General features: G+C 42.8%; 1 protein-coding gene across 2 annotated transcripts; it reads left to right on the top strand.

Moving 5' to 3' along the window:
* The first annotated feature begins 854 nt into the window (after positions 1-854).
* Positions 855-19,599, top strand: Lrrc58 (leucine rich repeat containing 58). 2 transcript variants are annotated; one of them, XM_059277859.1, is made up of 4 exons: positions 855-1,375; positions 14,020-14,148; positions 15,053-15,330; positions 16,292-16,651. In XM_059277859.1, exons 1-4 carry the CDS (start codon positions 891-893, stop codon positions 16,435-16,437), a joined length of 1,038 nt encoding a protein of 345 aa, XP_059133842.1. In that variant the 5' UTR covers positions 855-890; the 3' UTR covers positions 16,438-16,651. The 2 variants fall into 2 exon arrangements, with proteins under 2 accessions (XP_059133842.1, XP_059133841.1); XM_059277858.1 differs by lacking the exon at positions 16,292-16,651 and adding an exon at positions 17,894-19,599 and having other exon boundaries at positions 863-1,375.
* The last annotated feature ends 4,788 nt before the right edge of the window (positions 19,600-24,387 follow it).

Genomic DNA, 24,387 nt, shown 5'->3' with positions numbered 1-24,387 from the left:
GGGTAAAGATCTTATTCGACACGTATTTCTTTTACAATGCTGGTTTAAAAGGCAAAAAAAACAAAAACAAAAAACAAAAACGAAAAAATTCCTGAAGGGCAAGTAGGGAAGGTCTGAAGCATGTTTTCCAGATGGGGCAATTGCAATCAAGCTAATTTCTGATTTGGGCCTTAGCTTCGAAGAGGGCTGGCTTTTGTTCCCTGGCTGGCCTGGGACTCGCTATGCAGGACGGGCTGGCCTCGAACTCAATACACCCGAGTTATACATTTCAGTCTAGGGACCAGAGGCGTGCGCCACCAGGCCGGTTCTCCCGCAGACGTTAAATTCTTGGGTTCCGTCCCTGTCATGGCTGCGTTCTCCCGATCCGGCCGATGTGGGGGCCTGGTCTCTAGCGAGAACAAAGGAGGCGGCGCCCCGTGACGCACAGGCCCTCCTAGGGCGGGCCCGTCAGGCCCCGGAGCTGTTTACTCAGGCGGCCAAGGCCGCGGGGCCGCCCGACTATAAAGGACGCGCAGCGCGCACGCTCCAGAGCGCAACGGGCTTCCGCTCGCCCGGCATCCGGAGCTCCACGAGGCCGAGCCCGTCCCGGGAGCCAGGACGGCTCCCTCCGACGGGAGCCGGGAAGGCTCGGAAGACCTCGGCTCGCTCCCAGCGGACGCCGCGCCGCACCGCACGCCACGTGAGCCGGAGCCCGCCCCCCCGAGCGGCGCGCGCACCCGGCTCTGGGCATCGCGTGACTCGGGGCCCGGCGCGCGGGGCGGGGTGAGCGGCCGGCCGCCCCCGGGCCGCGCGCCACTTCCGACGCCGCGCTCGCTTGGAGGTTCCGGGGCGCGCCGCGGCGTCCGCTGGCGGAGGCGGCGGCGGCGGCGGCGGCCTGGGATTCGGGCGGGATGGAGGAGGCCGCCATCGGAGATGCCGAACTCAACTGGTCCCGCCTCAGCGTGTCGGCCGAGGCGCTGGAGTCGGAACTGGAGGCGCGCGCGGAGGAGCGGCGGGGCTCGCGGGAGGCGCTGCTGCGCCTGCTGCTGCCTTACAACCGGCTGACGTCGCTGCCGCGGGCGCTGGGCAGCGGCTTCCCGCACCTCCAGCTCCTGGACGTCAGCGGGAACGCGCTCACGGCGCTGGGGCCCGAGCTGCTGACGCTGAGCGGCCTGCGCACGCTGCTGGCCAGGAACAACCGACTCGGCGGCCCGGGCTCGCTGCCCAAGGGCCTGGCCCAGTCGCCGCTCTGCCGCAGCCTCCAGGTGCTCAACCTCAGCGGCAACTGCTTCCAGGAGGTGCCCCCCTCGCTGCTGGAGCTGCGAGCGCTGCAGACCCTCAGCCTGGGCGGCAACCAGCTGCAGAGCATCCCCGCCGAGATCGAGAACTTGCAGAGGTGAGAGGCTGCGGGACGGGGTGGGGTGAGGGGGAGAGCAGGGCGGTGGCCGGAGCTCCGTGGCACCAAAGGACTGCACGACCATCGCCAGTGGTTAGCGTACGACTAAGGTGGAGTGGATCATGGCGTTTGCATTGGGTTTGGCCTGCGCAGATTTTCGAAGCAGTTTCGCTGCATTCTTTTTGTCGTGTCGTGTCCCGTCCCCCCCCCCCCCACACACACACACACCACAGTGAGCTCTGAAATTCATGGTGTAGATCAGGCTGGCCTCGAACTCACAGAGATCTCTACCTGCCTCTACCCCCCAAGTTCTGAGATTAAAGGTGTGCGCCTCGAAATCCGGCTTCGCCTTATTTCTTGAGTCTAGAGAAGCGAAGTGGACACCCATTAACGGAGGTGGTCCATTTCTTACTGGAAAGCCTTCCATGACATTCCATGCCTTTGCATCAAAGTGGGCCCTTTAACGTGACGTGGGAAGTGCTCTGACCTACTCCCTTGTTTTTCTATTTCCAGCTCCCTCTTCTCTCCTGCGTTACTCGGAGTACCATTTGTGGAGTTAATGAGCTTTTGCACTTCCCCCACCGTGTAGAAAAGGCAGCTTGTCACTCGCTAAATATGGATCGGATTGGGTGGGCGCAAAGCCTCTTCACAGGGGAAGACCCTGGGGAACTTATTCACACTTCAAAATCTTATCTTGGGAGTTGGGTCTGTGATTTCCCCCTCCCCCTCTTTCTTTCTTTTTCTTGGTTTTTCGAGACAGAGTTTCACTGTGTAGCCCTGGCTGTCCTGGAACTCGCTCTAGACCAGGCTGGCCTCGAACTCAGAGATCTCCCTGCCTCTGCCTGCGATTAAAACATGGGCCGCCACCACCTAGCTTGTGACCCCTTTCTTTACTGTCCCCTGGACAATTAACAGCCAAACGACTTTCTCTCTGTCTCACTCACACCATTGTATTTCTTTTATTGACTAATTTCTTCTTTACAGGGATTGTCTATCTCACCTAGTAGGTTATTCAACAATGTAGAATTATGTAGTAAGGAGCTACAGAAAAGGTATTGAAAGTTCCCTAGGGTGCCCTTCAGGGGAGTTGGAAGTAAAACAGCAACTACGAAGAATCTTCCATTTGTTAATTTGTTAAATATTTTCAGCACTTTTATTGGATAAGTCAGGATAAAAGAATGTGGAGCAGGAAAGAACCTTTGAGTTAACAGGGAAAACATTGACCTGGGAATAAAAATTAACATCTCAGCCTTAGGCAGGCCACCCACTGTGTCCCTTCATTTGCTCCTTGATAGATGTTTACAGTGTGTCCATTTCTTAGGTTCTGGGGAGACTTGGTAAGCATGTCCTGCCTGCGTGGATCTAACAAATTATATTGGCAAAGGGTAAAGATGCTAAAGATTTATAGATTTCCTTATTAAATTACAGTGCGTAGAAATAAATCCTGGGATGTGAGAGCACCTTGAGGCAGAATAACAGGGATTTGACCTAGTTTGGTCCTGGAATAAGTGCTATTTGAGTCAGGCTTTGGAAGGAAGTAACAGTGAAGATTAATTAGTGTGAGCCATCGGGATTAATCCAAGTAAAGAGTGCATGCATGTGAAAGCCAGAAGCAAGGAGGAGAGTAATTGCCAACTGCTGAACGATGAGCATTGTACTAGAAAGGGACAGATAAAAACTGGGGCCACTCAGGCTGCATTACAGCTTGAAGGCTTCCCCAGAGTGTGAGTTGCATTCTGAGTGCACACGTGTCTTGTCCCTGTGGAGTGGGGAGAGGCTGAAGAGATGAGGGAATTTTGAGGCTGCTGAGGAGGTCATTGTGGTAGAACAGAAATGATGGTAGTCTACAACAGGAGTCCTAGGGAAAGATAGGGTGTAGGGCAGTTAAGGAGAGACTTAGGTTAATTTGACAGGCTTTAATTGTGATATTATGTAATTCAGGCTTTTCATTTCAATTCCAGCCTATTAAGAGGAACCCAGGGAGAGTATTATCTCCACATGGAAAAAGAAGTAGGCAAAATTCCATGTATGGAAAACTTCAAACTATGCAGTGCCGTGGGTGGGCCCTGTCATAGGCCCTCTAACGTTCTGTGAGTCTAAGATGAGGTTCTCTGTTTTCAGAGGAAGAAGCAAAGGCTCAGAGAGGCCAAGTCTTAAGATCACAAACCGTGAAGTAGTGGAACTGGGTTGGACTCCTGAGGTCTCTGATAGCGAATCCATAGGTTTCCCACAGTGGCTGGCCAGCCAGCCCTGAGTCTCTAGCTTCCGTTGTGTTGGCATGTGTGATCCAGAGGACTGGTTCAGGTCACTCACACCTGGTTGACCTGATCTTCTGGCCTGCCAGCTGCTACTCAAGGTGGTCAGTTAGTCATTAGGGCTTTGACTTGATAAATTGTGGGATTTTTGTTGTTCAGTCTTGTGCTCTATTTCTCTACTGATAGGAATCAGCAGAGGTTTAGAGAATGCATTCTAGTTGGATGTGGGCCAAAGGGTCATGCAGAATTGTTCTCCTAGAGAAAGAAAGAAGCAGCTTTGACCATGACCTAGTTCAGTTCCTTCTTTTCATGGATGAGGAAGCCGAGATTTCATGTGAATGAGTTGCTTGGAGCGAAATCCTGGCCACAGTGAGAGCTCAGTGGTTCAGTTCTCAGGACAGCTAACTATTCTGAAAGGCTGCAAAATGGAGTGGTGGTGTTACAGTCCCTTGAACCTGCGGGAGCTCTTGATGTTCCTCAGATCTGTCAGTTCTCTCCGTGGTAAATCTGGTGTGTCCTGTGTGCTGTGGTATGCAGCCCTGCTCCTCTCCTCCCTTCTGGTGCTGAGGGGAGACCACATGACCCTCCGCATGCTGGGCAAGAGACGCTTCTTGAGCCAAGTCGAATATTTTGGCACATGAAGAAGATTCTGTCCTTTTAAAGAACAGTTAAGAAGAATAATTTTTAAAAATTACACAGAGCATGTGATCCACAACCCCCCCCCCCTTTCTCTACCTGTCACCATTCCAGGAAGGAGTAACAGATCTTGGCTTACGTGCCATCGGCCTCTCAGGTTTTCCTGGGTCTTAAATGTGTCTTCATTCTGCTTCTTGGTTTCTCCCTTAGTGACAAAATTTTGAAACTTAAAAAAAAAGTTTCTGTAAGATGACTTTAAAAAGCAAGTAAATGGGTGCTGGAAGTCTTGTTTGTTTATTTTATGACTGACTTCATTCCCCTGGAATATATCAGGCCATTATAAGAATACAAATTCTGTTCGTTAAAGATGAGCTTCTTCAGAAAACAAGTGTAAGGTTTTGGCGTTGGGTAGGTGGGCTCGTTTTCATTTACAGTGCTGAAAAGGTGGGAGTGGTTCACACTTGGACGGTCCTTCTTCTAATGAACTTCGGCTTCATTCCTCTCGAGCTTGAGTTCTTACTCCCTGAGCACCGAACTGAGTACATGGTTTGTATGGCATCCTGGATGCTATTTGGAGACTGAGCCAAGGGAGTTTCGTGGGTCCCTTTCCCATCTTTTTAAAAAAGCAGTGTCCTCTTTTTTAGTGACCTTTTCTTGGTGTCTGTTTAATGTGGTTTTCAAAGATAAAGATATGAGGATTGTGACAGAAGAAAAGCTAAAAATAACCCCTGGAATGTTAAAGCAGTGGTTATCCTAGGAATGAGGTAACTCGCCAAGTAGGAAAATGTGCTAAAATTGAAGCAAAACACTTTCCCCAGTTAAAACCTTACACTGAATTTGTGGGTGTCAGATTCCCTGTGCTGATCTCCTTTAATTTCATACCATGTATTTTGATGATAGACACACACACACAAACACACACACACACACACACACACACACACACACACACACACCCCTAGGTTCAATACTACCTACCCACCCAATTTCAAGTTTCTCTCTCTTTTTGTTTTGTTTTTTGATGGTTTTGTTTTGTTTTGTTTTGTTTTTCATTTAAACCCAAGTTCCCTGTTCATGTTACCCTGCTACTCTAGGTTGTGGGGCCTGTCCTGGAGTGTAGTTGGCCTACTGGAGGTTACACCATTAAAGAAAACTGACCCTTTCCCTCCCAGCGGCCATCGAATGTCTAAGTAATTCCTCAGCTACCGGTGGGTGTGGTGATATTTTATTTGTATGTTAATAAATAAAGTTTGCCTGGAGATCAGAGGACATAGCCAGCCATAAACAAAAGTCAGGCAGTGGTAGCACACGCCCTTAATCCAATCACATGGCAGGCAGCTGTCTCTGTCATTTTTGGAAGTTGCTTACAATGCTCTTCCTGTTTACTTAGGTAATATTGTATCTTTCTGAGGTCTTTGATGTAGTTGAAGACTAGAGAGTTACAATTTTCCTTGGTTATGATAAAAGATAAATTAGATATGAAACGTTAGACTCACAAATATAGGATAGATAAAATATTTTCTTTAATTTTACAAAATACAAATAGACTAGATATTATAACTGTAATTCTTGCTTGATAACTTTTTTGTTATATGTAATTTTAATAGGTTAAAGTTAAAACCTTCCTGTTGTTTAGACAGAAAGGGGAAGTGATGGGGGAATGTCTTTCTGTACACTGTGAATATGTATTTCTCTGATTGGTTGATAAATAAAGCCATTTGGCCTATGGCAAGGCAGCTTAGAGGCAGATGGGAAATTCAAAGGGAGAGACAGAAGGAAGGCTGGAAGAGACGCCAGCAAGCCACCCAAGGAGCAACATGTAATGGGACACAGGTAAAGCCACGGAACATGTGGTGATACATAGATGAATAGTTATGGGCTAATTTAAGATAAAAGAGCTAGCTAGCAAAAAGTTTGAGCCATGGCCATGCAGTTATAATTAATATAAGCCTCTGTGTGTTTACTTGGGGGACGTGAGTGGGAGAGATTTGTCCCGATTGCTGGCAGCCCGGAAAACTCCAGCTACAGGTGGGACTTTGTATCCGCATCCTCCACTCCATGCTGGGATTTGCATGCTGCCACAATTGCTGTGAGTTAGTATTTGCAACAGTCCTCTTGTGTCTAGAAAATACTGCTTCCTTGAAGTTATCCACCACTTCCGGCACTTAGAGCCTTTCCACCCCCTTTAAAGATCCCTGAGCCTTGGGGCTGTGGATGTGAAATGGATGTCCCATTTAGGGCTGAGCACTCCTCAGTCTCTGATTCTCTGCATGTTGACCAGTTGTGGGTCTCTTATTAGTTGCTGTCTACTTCAAGAAGAAGCGTCTCTGATGATGATTGAGAGATGCACTTTTCTGTGTATAGCAGTAAGTCATTAGGAGTTGTTATAATTGTTCTGTCCATTTAATAGAGTAGTAATAGTTGGTTCTGCCCTAGGGCCTATGACATACCTAACCATGGGGTTTTTTGCCCCATTAACAACCAGATATGGGTTCCATTTTATAGAAGAGTCCTTCCAGCCAGTCAGAAAGTGGTTGGCTGCTCCTGTAACGTTCATGCCACTACTGCACCAGTGGGCATGTCTCCCCAGGCCAGTTACTGTAGCTTGCAGGGGTCACAGCTGGGTGAGGTTGATGATTACTTTTCTCCTCTGGTATCGAACATAACACCTTCCAGCCAGCCAGTAGAGATGAAGCTCTGAGGTCAGTACCCATTTGATTTCTGCATGTTTTATGGTTCAGATATATACTGTCCTCAGCAATATGGTCTTACCATCAAGATCTGGAGGACAGTCAAAAGCAATGACAATAGCCTGTAATATTTAGGGGTCTCTAAGACACCATTGACCACAACTCAAAAAGAAGAAAACCATTCATGAGCACCTATTTCCCAGTATGTTCCAGTTGGGGTATTCTGGCTAGTTTTATGTCAACTTGATACAAGCTAGAATCATTTGGGAAGAGTGAATCTCAATTGAGAGAATACTCCCACAAGATTGCATTTTCTTAATTGATGATTGATGTAGGAGGGCCCAGCTCCCTGGGTAATGCCACTCCTGGGATAGTAATTCTGGATGAAAAGAAAAGAAAGCAAGCAGACTAAATTGGGTTCTTTGCTGTTTCTACTAACCCATAGCATTATTTTAATAAATGTTTTAATACCAGCCTACTAAAAAGAAAGAAAGAGGCCAGGTGGTGGTGCATGCCTTTAATCCCAGCACTCAGAAGGCAGAGGCAGGTAGATCTCTGAGTTCAAGGCCAGCTTGGTCTAAAGATGATTTCTAAGACAGCCAGGGCTACACAGAAAAACCCTGTCTTAAAAAGCCTAAAGAAAAGAAGGAAAGGAAGAAAAAGAAAAGAAAAGAGAAAGCAGGTGGAGCCAGCCATGAAGAGCAAGCCAGTGAGCAGCATCCCTCCATGGCTCTGCTTCAGTTCTTGTCTCCAAGTTCTTGCCCTGACTTGCTCAGTGATGGACTGTTACTTCTCTAAGTTACTTTTGATTATGTTTATCACAGCCATAGACACCCTACTTCAGATGGAAATTGGTGCCAGGATCATGGGTATTGCTGTGACAGACCTGACTTTGGTTTTTGGAGAATTGTGGAAGGACTTTGGGACTTTGAACTAGAAAACCCGTTGAATATTCAGGGCTTAGTGAGCTGTTTTAGAAACTAGGAAGATAAACCCGAGAGCAGTGCAGACAAGAGAGGCCTGGCTTGTGAAGTTGCAGAGGGAAGTTTGAGAGTCCCTTAAAAACTACATCAGAGCAATTGGATATTTTGAGTTGAAGGCCACTAAAGTGAAGCGTTTGCTGTGTTGGGACAATCAGTGCTGGTCAGCTGGAGTGAGAAATGAGTGACTAGGAAGAGATCATCTTCCTACGGTGTCACTGTGTGATGGTCCCCCTCCCTTTCTGTAGCTACTTTTGTATCTACTTGTTGAAGGTGATAGCATTTGAAGATCTATGACAACACAGGGATGTGACTGCAAGAAGCCTGGGTTGTTGTTGGTTTTGTTTTGTTTTGTTTTGTTTTTAATGTATGAATCTCGTTGTGTGTGTTTCTCTTTGTTTTCTAACTCTGTACATTTCTTTTTCACTTCAATTCAGTTTTTCTTTAACCAGCCATACAATATGGAGCTAATATATATCTCTAATTATATTTAGTGTATCTTTATTTTACTGAAGAAGCAAAAAGCATTTCCTATATATAACTGGCTAAAGGGACAGTAGGCACGGGGGTGCCCAGTGTGTTTTTCCAGTGAGTCATTCACTCTCATCAGAGAAAAGATACCTACTTCACTATCCCTAATAATTGAAAAGATGATAAACCATTCAGGGACAAACTCAGGGTTGGTATATTAGTATTCAACAAAAAGAAAGAAAGAAGGAAGGAAGGAAGGAGAAAGAATGAAAGAAAGAAAGAAAAGAAAGAAAAATTCATTCCATAAGTTTGTTGCCTTGTTTTCCTGTTTTCTGCATATGTCAACATGGGAAGTTGTTCTAATGGAATAGGTCAAGGCTGACAGATGTAAAAGCTTTTATATATATATATATATATATATATATATATATATATATAACTTATTTACTTTATGTGCATTGGTGTTTTGCCTACATGTATGTCTTTGTGAAGGTGTCGGGTCCCCGGAACTAGAGTTATAGATAGTCGTGAGTTGTTCTTTGGGTGTTGGCAATTGAACCCAGGTCCTCTGGAAGAGCAGCCAGTGCTCTTAACTGCTGAGCCATCTCTTCAGCCCCCAAGAACTTTTAAACACTACAATTGGCTTTAAATTCAGCAGTTGCCTTTCTAACTACAGAAAAGCATGTTTGGAACAGTTGTTTCCTTAGAAGCTTAGTTCTCATAAACCATTAAAAGATTGAAACTTTGGAGATTATATGAGTTTGAAAGTGAGAAATAATTCTGACAGTGTAAGTTTTGTATTCTGATCATGACCTGATTAGTGATATCTATGAGTTGCAAAAGAGAATTGATGAGTACATCATTTCAGAATCATGGGTCTGGTTATGTATTAGAATTTCAGATCCTTCTCTGGCAAAGTCATAGTAGCCACTGGTGGATGGCATCTATTTTGTGTGCATCAGTCCCCAGCCTACATGTAATCGCCAGAAACAGCCACCTCCTAATGACACCACTTAAGGATTAGGGTTTCAAACCTGGGAAGACAGCATTCAGTTCCTAACACTGCCCTAAGTAAATAGGACAGATTTATCTTTGCCCTGGAGCATGTTGCCATTTCACTGTTGAATCCTGTATTAAAAACTTGCAAGTTTGGTAAACTTTTCTCCCCCAAGTGTTCTTGTTAAAATAATTACTCTTCTAGGATAGTTTTGTTGTCTGAACTCCAAACACTGTTTTGTTGTTGTGTTTTGTTTTGAGACATAGTCTCACTATGTAGCCCTGGCTACCTGGGACTCACAGAGGTCTGCCTGCTGCTGCCCCGGTATGCTGGATTAAAGGCATGCGCCTCTGTGCTCTGCTCAGTACTCTGTTCTTTTCCAGTAGCTCTGCCATTGAAAAGTAGGGTTTTCTGAGAATCGGAGCATTCACTTAAGCCATACTTAGTAGACTCAAAGCCCCTGCCTAGGACTTTGTCCTTCATCAGTACTTAGACATTTACTGCTAGAAAAGTTGAGCCTTCGCACCAAAGTGGTTCTTTGTTTAGGTGGTTGGGTTGTTGTAGTATTTTCTCTACAGAGCAATCTTAGGAAGGAAAACTATAAACACTGCAGAATACCTATCTGCTTGACTTTTCCAAGCATTACAATATGTCTAGAGAGAAATGCAAGCTTGAAAAGCTTTAAATAATCAGAACTAGGGAAGAGTATACCATTGATACAGTTAAAAGACAACTTTGAATTCAGGTCAACTCTTAGAATCACCACATAGCAAATGAAGGCGAGCTATAAAAAGCAGATGGAATTTAATAGATGGGAGCGATTATACCTCAGAAAATATCTGATGGATGGCTACCAGTAAAGGACTTGAAGTGTGTTTCCTAATTCAGAGAAGGAATGGAAGAAACTTTTCAGTGGAACAGTTAAGGGGAGTTTTGAAATGGACATTTATGAAAAACACAATTAAAATTCTTGGGAAAAGTATACAGTAGCCTCCCAAATCTATTCATGATTTTCTTTACTGGCTTCCAGTTACAATCAACTGTGGCCCAGAAATATTACATGCAGAATTCTAGAAATAAACATTTCATAATTTTTAAGTTGCAGTTCATTCTGAGTATCATGTTGAAATCTCAAATTGCCCCATCCAAAACCTGAATGGGCCTTTGAAGGTAATACCCAGTCCCTGATTCCCGCCTTGCTCTCTGCAGCCTGGTCCACCTTATCTACCTTACCCACTCTGTATGCCTTCCTGCCTGGTAATTACTTAGTAGCTGCCTTGATGATGGTTTTTGCTTCACTGGAACAAAATTCCTGACACAAGCAGCTTGAGAAAGAACTGACTCACAGTTGCAGATAGTGTCAGCTCAGTTCACAGTGGAATGTGTGGCAGAGGTTGGCTATTACATGGTAAATGGCAAGAACCAGGGGAGGAGTCTAGCCTTCGGAGGTCTGCCACTAGTGACCCACTTCCATCAGCTAGGCCCCACCTGGCTCCCAAAGTTTCCAGAACTGACTGCTAGAATTGCAGCACCAGCTGGGAACCAAGCATTCACAGTGTGAACACGTAGTAGGAGCCACTACAGATGACCATAGGGCTGCTAGAGAGAAGGAAACAGGTCAGCCACCAAGGAACAGCAGTCATAGTGACTGTGAGAGGTACTGAGGCCAGATGTGGAAGGAGATTGGAGGACGTCTGCCAGCAAATAGAAGTAGCATATATGCTCAGAACAGTAGGGGAAATGAATGAAAGAAAGAAAAACTGCCAGTGAGAAAAGGCAGGACTGAAGGGAACAGTATCCTGAGATAGACCATTGTAGAACCTACACCCTAACATAGCAGCAATCAAGTTGTTCCCCGTGTGTACATGAGAGGACTTAAAAACACTAGTAAGTTAAAAGTGAAAAGATATTCCTGGCGGCAGTATCACTTCTCAACTGAATTACACTGGGTTTCAGTCATACACACTCATCCAGCTAATTGTGATTCTTCTAAACTAAGTGAGATGATGCAGCTAGCTTTCATGTAAAACCCATCCACCAGACTGGAGAGATGGCTCCATTTAGAGTGTCTTGGAAAGGTTGGAGTTAGATTCTCATCACCCAGGTCATGTGGCTCAGAACTGCCTGTAACTCCAGCTCCAGGGATCCAGTGACTTCTGACTTCTCTGAGAATTACATAAATATTAAAACCCACCCACCATACCTGGGATAAAATCCAAAGTCCTTGTGAGGCTTTGTGATCCGACCTTCCCAGATTACCTGTTGACTACCAAGCTCTGAGCACCTCATTTCCACCTCCGTCTGGTCTGCCCACACCAGCTGTGCCACAGCTTCACCTTGCATTGACCACCTTCCATCTGGGGCTCATAGCAGCTCACTCAGCTCTGCTCACACTTCAGAATCTCTTAAGGGAAAGCTTTCCTGGCCACCCATGTAGTCATGTAGTCATCTCCCATTACGACCTGATTGACTCCATTTTTCCTTGGAGTGTTATCTGCCCTAAGAGACTTGCCTCATCAAAAACTCAACCGATTGACAGTGTAGTCCCTGAAACAGTGCCTGGCACGTGGTAGGTGTTCATATTTGTTGACTGGGTATTTTATGTGCTCTATAATTCTGTGCCATCCTTAATAAGCATCCAGTAACTGGCCCTGATTTTTATGCTAAGAAGTGGTAGAATTGAATGAAATAAATGCTAACAGCTACAACAAAAGCTGGAAGCAGTATTGATAATCGGGGAGTGGATTTCAAAGCAAGATGGATTTAAAGGAACAGAGAAATACTTCGTATGAATTAAGTAACACTCTAACAGGAAGTTTGAGGAGTCAGAATCCTGGATGTTTGTGCCGTGTAGCTTTTGTGTATTGGGAGCAGAAGTGACAGACCTGAGGGGAACGTGGCCATGGTTCTGTGGGAGACTAGCTTCCAGTAAGAAGACAGATGACAGAACTTACCCTGTGAATTGCTCCTCTACAAAGTCAGCATGAATTCTTGTAATACATGTAAAACGAGCAAAAGGAGGTCACAGAGGAGCAAAGCTATGCAGAACACATACTTAACAGCCAAGCTCTCCACAAAGTTGTGGAAATTGTCTAACCCGTGAGAAAATGGGCAAATGGTACAAACAGGAACTGCTCTGAGGATACGCGAATGACCAGAAACGTAGAAAGACATACTAAATTTCACTAATTACAAAACTGCAGCTCTGTGGGTGGAAAGTGCAGAATAGTACCTTTTCACACCATCAAATCATTTTCAAAAAATTAAAGTGTGGCAAGGGGGTCTGGTTTGAGGTGATGGGATCGCCAAAGACGACTGATGAGCAGGCGGATCTGCGCGCTCTGGGCTCAGTGGAGGAAGACTCAGTCCACTCTGGCTTCCACACACATGCGTATTTGCACACACATACATGCAATAAATGAAATGCCCTCCAGATAATTCCTATTTTTGGATAACAGTGTGGTAGCCACTTTAGAGCTGTTGTTTTGTTATTTACTTGTTTTATTTGAAAGTCTTTGAAAGAATGATAGTTCTGAGCAGAATAGCAAAACCAATAGTAGTAGTGGGAAAGTTCCAGATACATTGTGTGTGTACATTCTGTTTATTTTTATGACTATTGTAAGCGCTGACTACCTCCTCCCTGCAAAAACCCTTTGGAGCCTTTCTGTAGTCACCAGAGAATGGTATTACATCTAAGATGTTATTTTTTTTAAGTAAACAGGATCACCTAGAACGTTTAACTTCATGCTAATGGTTGGTTTTACATAATTTTCTCAGATTGCCTCTGAAGAATGTACTTGTTTTATTAAGAGCAAAGAAAAAAAACATAGAAAGTTCATATATGGTTTTCTGCCCTTTTTGGGGGGTGGGCAGGACGATTGGTTTTCCCCTTGCCTGTTAGTGCTTACATCAAACACAAACATGCCAGCACGGAATCTCAGGCTGCCTGTAATCTGGCGTCTCCAGCCTTGTCTGGGTTCGTCAGGAAAAATTCTCTTCCTTTATTAACAGGTGTACCTGTTGAGTCTTTAAAGCCCCTCCTCTACCTGGAAATGTTCTCTTTTTTCTCTGTCTAAGGGCTAAGTGCATAGCTTTGCTGGATTCGCAGTACTCTGGGGAAGCTTTTCCAACGAGAGCTGCTGCGACCCTTCCTAGTCTTTGTCAGTCAGTGCCTCTTGCTTTGCTAGTTTAATCATACAGTGTCTTGTCTGGCAAGATTAGGTATAAGCTCCCTGGGGATTGCAGTCTCTTTGTGGAGACTGCCTAGCATAGTATTTCTCAACCTGTGGGTTGCCACCCCTTTAATCAAATGACCCTTTCACAGAGGTAGTGTAAGACCAATTGCATATCAGATATTTACATTACGATTGATAATAGCAAAATTACAGTTATGACTTATCAATGAAAATAATTTATGGTCGGGGGTCACCAAAACATAAGGTACTGTCTTAAGGGGCCGTAGCATTAGGAAGGTTGAGAACCACTGGCTAGCTTATAGCAATCCTGAGTAAGACATTTGGTGAATGAGTAGATGAAATGTGTCCATTTTAGTAGAGACAGTGAAGTATCTTTACCAACTTGTATTTATTTACTTTTTAAAAATTTGCTTTTGCAGTTTAGAATGTTTATACCTTGGAGGAAACTTCATTAAAGAAATCCCACCAGAATTAGCAAATCTACCTTCTCTGAATTACTTGGTGTTATGTGACAACAAAATCCAAAGTGTGCCTCCTCAGCTTTCACAGTAAGTAGTCTTGGCTTATAGACGCAGGCTTCTGTGGTTAGCAGTCACGATCAAGTCTGTTGAGCTGAGTAATTTTTAATTTTACTTTTAGGTGTTCTGGTTTATTTTAAGTGTATTTGCTCAGCTTGTGTGTGTGTGTGTGTGTGTGTGTGTGTGTGTGTGTGTGTGTGTGCGCGCGCGCGCGTACAGGTAGGTACAGGTATGCATGCTTGTGTGGAGACCAGAGAATGACCTGGATGCCATTCATTTCCTTGGAGGTGGGGGTCTGGAGTTCACCAGTTAGGCTAGACTTGTTGGCCAGAAGGCCCCCAGGAACCTACCTCTGGGATTACAAGTATGCACCACACCTGACAGATTGTGCTGGTGTTTTCACATTGACGCTGGGGATTGAACTCAGGTCCTTACTCAAGGCAGAGGCTTTACTGACTGACCCAGCCCCTCAGCTTTCTTCTTGTTTTTTTAAAAAAAAAGAGAGAGAGTAGTAATTTGGCATAGCTTTTCCTTGGGTCTTGTGGAATTTGGCAATGTGTATTTGATGTTAAGCACAGTCTTTTGTTTTCCTCTTTTACCTGTAAAATCTTTTTTAGGTTTGTAAGTGATAAAATATGCCCTCAAGTGTCTTTAAATCGATCATTTATCTCAGAATACTTTGTAAATGTTTTAAGTACTCTTAAGATCCCAGAGGGAAAGTCTGTGATAGAATTTACAAAACTGTATTCTGAGCTGGTTTAGATAAGTTTGCCTTCATTAACCTCAGTCCTAATTGTTCCTTCATATGGAAGCTCAGACCCTGTATATGCACACATAGCCGTGTTTGTGTCCATACAGAAATGTATGTGAACGTAACTTCTTAAGCGGTTTTACTTACTGGTTGCCTTCGGCTTCTGTGTTGTGTTGGATCCAGGTTGCATTCACTTCGTTCCCTCAGTCTCCACAATAACTTGCTGACATATCTTCCTCGAGAGATCCTCAACCTTATTCATCTGGAAGAGTTGAGTTTGCGAGGAAATCCATTGGTTGTTCGTTTTGTTAGAGATTTAACATATGATCCTCCAACTCTTCTGGAATTAGCTGCAAGGACCATTAAAATCCGAAGTATTTCTTACACTCCCTACGATCTTCCTGGGAATCTTCTTAGATACTTGGGTTCAGCCAGCAATTGCCCAAACCCAAAGTGTGGTGGTAAGTGAATCTCGTGTTGGTCTCTTCCCTCATTTAGCTGTTTTTAAACTTTGATGTTGGGTTGTTTAAATTAGCTAAAGCTTCTTTCACACAAAAGCGGTTACTAGGAAATAAGACATTTTTGTTGTGGATATCGCTCTATATAAATAAAGCACTGATTGGCCAGTGACCAGGCAGGAAGTATAGGCGGGACAAGGAGAGAGGAGAATTGAGGAAAGAGAGACCAGCTGGAGCCACTGCCAGGACAAGAAAGATGTAAAGTACCGGTAAGCCACGTGACAAAGTAAAGATTAATAAAAATGGGCTGAATATAAGAGTGAGAGCTAGACAATGATAGGCCTGAGCTAATGGCCAAGCAGTTTAAATAATGTAAGAGTCTATGTGCTTATTTTATAAGTGGGCTCCGGGACTGGCAGGACTTGGCCGTGGGAGCTGGAGAAAAATTCTCCAGCTACACATTTTAACCCCTGAGCCTCCTTCCTTCCTTAAAAATTATTTTCATACTAAAGTTGGCTTCAAACACAAGGAAAATACCCAGGAAATCTCATCCTGTCTTGGAACATTCTGTTGGAAGCAAGATGACAAAATGAAAGGAAACACAAAGAGCATAAATGGTTCTAATTTCTTCAAAGAGTTTTGGAATGTTTGGCCATCTTTCATGTTTATTTGAAGGTTCACTATTCATTGTATGAGATATAGTTAGGATATGCTTAAAGATGTGTGTGAGCAGACTGAGTGTGTGCCCGTTTATGGATATACAAAAGAACTTGATATTCTTTAAATCCATGGTTCAAGATTTGCATTTAGGACATTTGGAGACAAATACTACTTTTAAATAAGTCCATTTTTAATGAGTATAGAAAGGGACTAGTGTGAGGATGAGTGTAAATACCTAGAAAATGTTGCATAATGTTATCAAAGCCAGGTAAGATACTTCCCAGAAAGTGTCATCTTTTTACAGGTAAAAGAGGAAAACAAAAGTTACATTTCTCAAAGATTGTTGCAAGATTTAAAAAGACTGGATTTAAAAAGAAAAGCAGCAGGGCGGTGGTGGTGCATGCCTTTAATCCCAGTACTCGGGAGGCAGAGGCAAGCGGATCTCTGTGAGTTCGAGGCCAGCCTGGTCTGCAGAGTGAGTTCCAGGAAAGGCTCCAAAACTGCATAGAGAAACCTTGTCTGGAAAAACAAATATAAATAAATGAAAGAAAAAAAAAGAAAAACATTCTCTGAGCTGGTTTGGCCACCTCTGCTCAGAAGCAAGGGTTGCTGTCTTGGTGGGCCTCTGTTGTGAAGTGGCTTTGGCAATGGCAGGGGACTCTTGAAACTGTTATCTCTTGTAAGAGATAACAGTCACATCATTGCTTCCTGTGAAATCCAGTGTGCCCAGAATCCGTCCTCCTAGAATGGGCCGCTAAAGTACTCTCTTCTCTTCACTGGGTTTGTATGGACTTCTTTAGTAGTCTAAAGAGCTGTTTATCTTAGGAATGCCTTAAAAATTACAAGTGTAAATTTTCAGATAACATCGATAAATCAATAAAATAAAAATCAATCATTTTACATGCTTTCCTACCACCACCACCCCAGGTTCCTTACTGAAATGTAAGTTAAAAACCATCTCATTTATGAGACATTTTCTCTTTGTATAGTTTGAAAGCTTAGAGATGACTAGTATTACAGGAAGTTAACGTAGTTATGAGGATTTATTATAAACCTATTGAATGCATCTACTTTCTAAGTTGTTCAGAGTAGTAAACCATAAAGGGTTAGGGGAAATCCAGGCTTGGTGGCACATGCCTTTATCCGGTACTCAGAAGGCACAGGCAAGTGGAGCTCTGTGAGCTGGAGGCCATCCTGGTCTACACAGAGTTCCAGGCCAGCCAAGGCTACACAGTTAAGATCCTGCCTTTAAATAGTCAATAGATAAGTAAAAAGGTTATCGAGGGGATCTTATCGGTGGGGAGTTTTCCTTTCATTAGACCACATCACTTTGTTTTGGTCCATCGTGTGATAGAGAGTAATTGGGAAACTTAGGTTTGAAGTTTGAGATTTCTCTTTAAAGAGACAATGGGCACAGATCTTCATAGTTTGGTTATACTGCAGCCATAGGGATGGACTGGGATGTGTAAGGTATCGCTAAAGGACCAGCTAGAGTCTGGAGACACAGTGACCTTTGCTTTCCTCTCAGCTCTGCCTGTAGCTCTGCTTCACTGAAGGAGCATAGTTCAGGAGCACTGAATTAAGAACCAAGGAAGGGAATTACCAGTTTGAGTCTACCAAAGTGTATTTGACTTTGTTGTATGCGCTGACTGAGATCATCAGCTTAGTCCCAGATTTAGAGCCTGCATAAATGTAAGATGACAGTTTGTCTCCGTCAGTTTTGCTCCCAGTGGTGCACATGTGTTAATCCTAAGCGCTTGGGAGACAGGGAGGCAGAAGGAGCGGGAGGTCAAGCTTCTCCAGAAGGCTAGGAAGGGCTGGTTTGTTCTGTTCTGGTTTGTTTTTGTTTTAGAAAAAACTATGGCTCTTTGCTTTTACTGACTTCTTATCTTCTTCTTCTTTCTAGGTGTCTATTTTGACTGTTGTGTCAGACAGATTAAGTTTGTGGACTTCTGTGGGAAGTATCGCCTCCCCCTGATGCACTACTTGTGTTCTCCAGAATGTTCTTCCCCCTGTAGCTCTGCATCACACAGCTCCACATCCCAGAGTGAGTCCGACTCAGAAGATGAAGCCAGTGTTGCTGCACACAGGATGCAGAAAGTTCTTCTGGGTTGAGCGGCAGTGGGTCTGGAGAGATACTAAACACTACGCAAAGATATTGAAAAAGAAAATGGAGCTTGAAGTTGATTGGAAACCTTAGTGTTTTCATCTTGAATGTCTGTGTAGGAGTTGCAGTGATGTAAAAGGTTTTGCATTCCATCTATCTGTTCAGCAAGATTGAGTCCAGTTCCACGTTTAGACTCTTTGAGTGTAATTTGTTCTGAATGGCAGTTCACAATTGAGCTCAGCTGGTTGGTCACAATTTTCACTGAAATCTTTATGAAACACTAGCAGAATGGTACACCCTGAAGAGCAGTCATCATCAGCCTGGAGTGGTGTCACTTGGGGCAGTTGGGTTGACTAAGTAAGACTTGATGACAGTTATACTTCCAGAGTTGTCCTGGTTTGTGCTGAACACTCTGCCATGAGTAGACTGGGCCTTCCCCTGTGTCACCCCTGACTTGAGCCTTTCTGACCAACTAACTGGTACAGTAAGGACTGTCACTTTCCAGTGGACTGTCTAAACTTTAGCTCTTGTTTGGTGTGATTGTTACTAACCTTATGCAGTCTAGCTGGGATGTGTTACAGTGCCTTAATCCTAGCAAGGATGTGGAAGCTTATCCTAGAAATGACTTCAGAGCAGCCTACAGCCTGACACTATGCAAACAAAACACTTGGAACTGTGCTTTCTCAGACTAAACCCTATAGATTGTCCCTGAGTCCTGCAGGCCTGGGACTCGGGATGTAGAATGGGCTGGCCAGGAACTCTGAGATCCACTTGCCTCCACCTCCTGGTGCCGGCATTAAGGTGTTCATCACCACCTCCTTCCATGGCTATCTTAACTTCATTTTGTTAACTGTAGTGATCTTGTGTAAGCAAGGCTACAGTCAGGATCCATCTGTTCACCAAAAGATAGAATCATCGTTCTTGACAGAAAAATCTAGATGACAAGTAATCTGAGAAAAGCTGCTTTATAATAATGGACTAAATGAGGAAAAGTTGGACATGGTAGTGCACACCTCCACACTAGCACTTGGGAGGTAGAGGCAGAAGGTCAGGAGTTCAAAGTTAGCCTAGGCGCCATAGTGAAGTTGAGGCCAGCCTGGGCTGTATACATGAAAACTTGTCTCATAGTGGGGGTGGGTTAGGGTGGGGTGGATTTTAACTGTCAAATGTGTCGCCTTTGCTTGTATACTAAACCAAAACTTTCTCGGCATTTGAAAGACAAACTACAACTAGATAGCATGACAGTTGAAGGGAGTCTGAAGTAGAGCTCATTATGTTCATCCACAATAGACTAGTTCACAGAGTTGGGATAACCATTGAACATGGAGGAAGAGGTATCGAGAAAACAGAAAAGAAAACACTAATAAAATGTTGCATCCTTAAGGTGGAGGAGAATTGTAGTAACACAAATTATTGTCATTGGAAATTAACAAATTTTACTAACTAGTTGATTATGCAATAAAAGCTAATATTAAAACTCTAAATTGACATTAGAAAACCTTTAACTCTCACTACTGATGATTAAGTAAGCAACCTGTAATAGCATGAAGGCTGGTTGGTAAGTGCTAAAGGTAGTTTCAGATTGCATTAGGGTGTCTGGTGATCTCTTAAAGAGTGCTTTGTTAGAGGCCAACTGTGTGCTGAGAATGTTCGCATGTTAGGTTTCCTGTATATATCATTTTTATTTTAGTAGATTATTTTAGTAAACTATATTAGTAGATTATAGGGTAATTCAGGGTTTGTGTGTGTTTGTGTTACGTCATGAAACACGAGAGTTTCATGGCTGCAGTTGTGAAACGCTGCTATAGTGAGTCCCCTTACCTTTCCCTCGGAATAGTGTAGTAAGATTATTTTTTCTTTTTTGATTTAGAAATTTTCGTCCTGTGTTTATAGAAGTGATGTTTCTACTGCTAACATAATTGTATAATAGAAGTTACAAAGTTTATATTTTACCTAGTGAGCAACTGTAAGCTGTAGACTGCGAGATTAGGAAAGGCACAGATGCCTGGGCCGCTCCCAAGTGTCAAACTGTAAATGCTTTGTAAACTGTAAATTAGATAACTAGTTAAATAACATAGAATGTTTTCATGGAAAACATTCAAATTGATGGGACCACATTCTTCTGGTTTAAATACTTGTAATAATCATCTTGACCTAAGTATTAGCTTAAGTAGCCCTTTAGGAATTACTTGTTGTAAATAGCCTTGTAAATAGAGCATCTAACCATACATACCCTTTCCAGCCTTCTAGAAAGAAGGTATACTGTTTCATCTTTCATAAATGTAAATATTCCAGCCTGTGGTATATAGATATAGCCTATGGTGTTCTTTCAACAAAGTGTTTATTGTGGGTTTTTTATGTGTATAGTTAAACTCTGTGAACAGTATACCAGATCGGTGTGCAGCTGTCTTTTTGGCAGGGGTAGGGATTATAGGGATAGCTCCCAGGGCCTTGTGCATGCTGAGCAAGCTACAGTCCAAGCATAGCACGTATAGCTTTTAATGAAATCTTTCGTAGCTGTTTGACCCTTTTTGGTTTTCCTTTTTTACTCATCTTTGGCCTTATCCTTTACTGCCAGTGATTGCTAAAAATTTTTCTTCTTTCTTTTTCATACTTTTCCTTTTTTAAAAAACCAGTTATAGACATTCACTTGGTGAGATAGGAATTGGCCATCTAGAAATACGATCATCTTCTAAAGTCAGCAGAATGTATTTTAAGCAGTAGTCTGTCTCGCTAGTTATAAGCCCCATGTATATTCAGCTAATGAACTCTTAGAGTTTCAGAATCAGCAAGAACTAATTTTCATAATACAGCTGTTTTGTTTTCTAAGACAGGGCCTGGCTGTGTAGCCTAGGCTAGCCTTGAACTCACTATGTAGCCCAGTCTGGCCTGCTTGTAATGCTCTTGCTTCAGCTTCCCAGCTCAGTATTTTACATGGAAATGTGCCAAAGGTGCCTCTTGGCCTAAAAATCTCCATGTTAAAATTTTGTTGCCAATATTAAAAATAAACATACATTGTAAGTTGACTTCAAATACGAGATATTTGGGGGTGATACAAATAAAAATAAAAGGCAGCCCTCAATAGTGCAACACGGTACTGCAGCCACTGCAGTTCTAACAGACACTGGAAATACTGGGTTTAGATGAAGACTCGAGAAGAAGCTCTTTGCTAGAATGTAAAACAAATCTTGAAAAGCAGCAAAGGATAGGGAAAGAGAAGTCATAGGTACCAGGGAAATCCCTGAGCCAATAAAGCCCTCTAGAATAATAAGGAATTGTTTTAAAATTGACTTGCAAAGTGGCCTACTGCTGCCATCTAAAAACCTTATCACCAAGTTTATTACTGTTATTGTTATTATTCTATCAGTCCCTGCTGCTGGAGGCTGTTCCATTTGTTCCCAGTAAAGCAGAGCCAGCAAGCTATAGGCTTGTTTTCAGCCTTGCTCTTCCCAGAGTTGGAAAGTATTTCTTCATTGGTCTGGTTTATAATACAGCAGGTAGCCTTGGTGAATGTTTACCTTTTTGGGGTGTGTGTGTGTGGTTTTTGTTTTTGTTTGTTTGTTTGTTTTAGTGCAAATCAAGTACTTAGTAGTGGCTATTTACATAAAAAACCATGTGAGTTTCCATGTAAGTGCTTATAGATACAACTTTACTAGTAAAAGTATAAATGTAAAATTATTTAGCTGCGTTTAGTTTTGAAGTGCCTAATTTTTACCTAAATGACTTGCCTTTCATCTGAAAGTAGAGATTTTATTATAAATATTGCTCTCCATTTAGTCCAAAATACTGAGTTTTTGAGTTAGACTAGGCATGTAGCCCCAGTGAAGGGTACTGTGTAGGCTTTAGGCAGTGTGACATGTAGCACATAGTTCTGTTCCGTTGCTTAGAAAAGTGTTTGGTTAGCCTTCACTGTCTGTATATTAAGCACTTAATGTTATATAACATTAGTTCAGTAGCATGCAGTTTGATATTTTCATCATAGTGTGATCTTTTTGGTAGTATAGTGGGTAGCAATATCCTTTGTGGTCGGAAAGTAAGTGCCTTAAGTCTTCCATTTAACCCGAACCATGGGAAAGAACGTATGTTATATGGTAAATTGTCGGTGATGGCTGTGTGATCTTCTGCATTGACTTGAAGAGAAAAACTGATCCTGAGGGATTCCTTTGCCCACAACAGGGCCCACTGTGTGTGTAGGGAATCTTAATCATACTGTGCCAGGAGATCAGAACCCTCTGGAACCAAGGATCAAGCACCACCACCACCACCCTGTCCCCAGTAGAAAGGTGTACCTTTTATATAGTATTTTATTTAAATGTATATGCTCCCACAAAGGACAGTAGAAGTTCCACTGCTGTCATATTTATATCATCTTAGGAAAATATTGTCGCTGAGGTTTAGCATGTTTTATCACCAGTTTTCCTATAGACCGAAGTGGGGATAGTTTAATATGTCTAAGTGCCACCATTCTTACTATATTTTTCTTGATTGATATTTACTAAGGATTGGATTCAGAAGCATTCCACTAACTCAAAGTTGAACACATAGAAGGTGGTTTTGATGGGTGCTGCTAGGCTTTTATTTAGCATCAGTCAGCCTCAGTCATTGGTATACTATTCAGTCTCGTGTGTATCATGTATGTATAAAATCTAGTAGCTTAGTGAAGGTTATTAACATGCAGAGAACTGTCTGCATTCACTAGAACATACTTTATTCTTTTGACCATGAATAAATTGAATAAAGTTGTATTATTAAAAACTTAAGCTGGGGAAAGAAACTAGGAGGAGGTTGGCATTGCTGTTATTGGAACCATAACTAGTTTTTGTGTACAGGGATGGTTGAGGCCCTGTTCTCACAGTTCACATGCTCAGCACTGGTGTTCCTGAGAAACAGTGTTGACCCAGTAGTCACTTTCTCACAGTCATAGCAGACTTAATGTTGAGGTTTGTTGCATTTTGAGCCCACTTGGTGTTCGTTAGAAACAGAACATAATGGGAAAGACTTTCTGCATAACCATCCTTAGCTTTTCATAAAGTTGGGGGCTTTAAATACCAACAAAAGATGCTGAAAAGATGTTACTTTGGTCAAATTATTATGTATGTTCTGACTTCTTTAATTTTCAGTACCTAAAGTCTCATGTATTAGAAATATATGTATAAGTATACACATAATTAAAATGTAACTCAGAAATATGAATTAATAATGGAGTTCGTTTTCTGGAAAAGATAGTCCTATTGTATCAAATTTATGTTACCTTATAATGACTAATATTTTAAAAAGAATGTTTAAACTATTTAAATTCTTGTGCCTCCTCCAAAGGACATGAAAAAATATGATCTTAGATTAACTTTATATACCTTCTTCATGAATTTTGCCTTAAACATTGTGCCTCATTTTATTAAATTGTGTTATTAGACTCCAATTCTGGTTTTTGTGACAGCATTTTATTCTAAACAAACATTTATTTTAAAGAAAACGTTATAATGCCTGTATTTGGTGTATCACTGCTTATCTGTTCATTGAATTTATTGAATACACAACTCCAAAAATTAAGTGTGTATTAGCATTTATTGTGTGTGCTGGATACAAGAGAAAATAGAGTTAGAGCCTGTTCCTCTATGAGAGTTGCTTCTTCCCACCCCAGCCTGTGGGTACAGGCTCTAACCATCTTGCCACCAAGGTCAGTCTCCATTTGTTTATTCCAGAATCCAACACTGATACAGTCTGAACTTTAGGGTCCCACATTTCATAATATCCTTTTCTTTCTTTCTTTTTTTTTTTTGGTTTTGGGGGACAGGATTTCTCTGTGTTGTTTTGGTACCTGTCCTGGATCTCGCTCTGTAGACAAGGCTGGCCTTGAACTCACAGAGGTCCACCTGGCTCTGCCTCCGGAGTGCTGGGATTAAAGGCGTGCACCACTGCTGCCCAGCTTTCATAATATTGTTCTTAAGAGCACCTGGTGTTTCTAAATTCCAGAAGTGGAAGAGTGTTTTGGTTGGCTGTGAGCTGGGTAAACAGTGGCTGGAAGAACATTTACAAACCAGCCAATGCTTCACATCTGTTGAACTGGAGAAACTGCATCTCTGGTTACTATCTAGAAAAACCTCCTTACAAAAACAGGCCTAGGAATGGAAAGGGAAGAAAAAACTTGTCATTCTGGTCTCTTACCTTTCCTGGATAAAACTTCCACTCCTTAGAGCTAGTGGTAGGAGGACATCATCCACCTAATTCTGTAAGCATCAGATGGCCAAAGTGTTCAAGGGTATGTCAGGTTACATATGTCCCATCCACAACAA

The sequence above is a fragment of the Peromyscus eremicus genome, chromosome 12, assembly GCF_949786415.1.
Source record: "Peromyscus eremicus chromosome 12, PerEre_H2_v1, whole genome shotgun sequence".
NCBI lineage: Eukaryota > Metazoa > Chordata > Mammalia > Rodentia > Cricetidae > Peromyscus > Peromyscus eremicus.
This window is presented reverse-complemented; position numbering and strand designations above follow the sequence as displayed.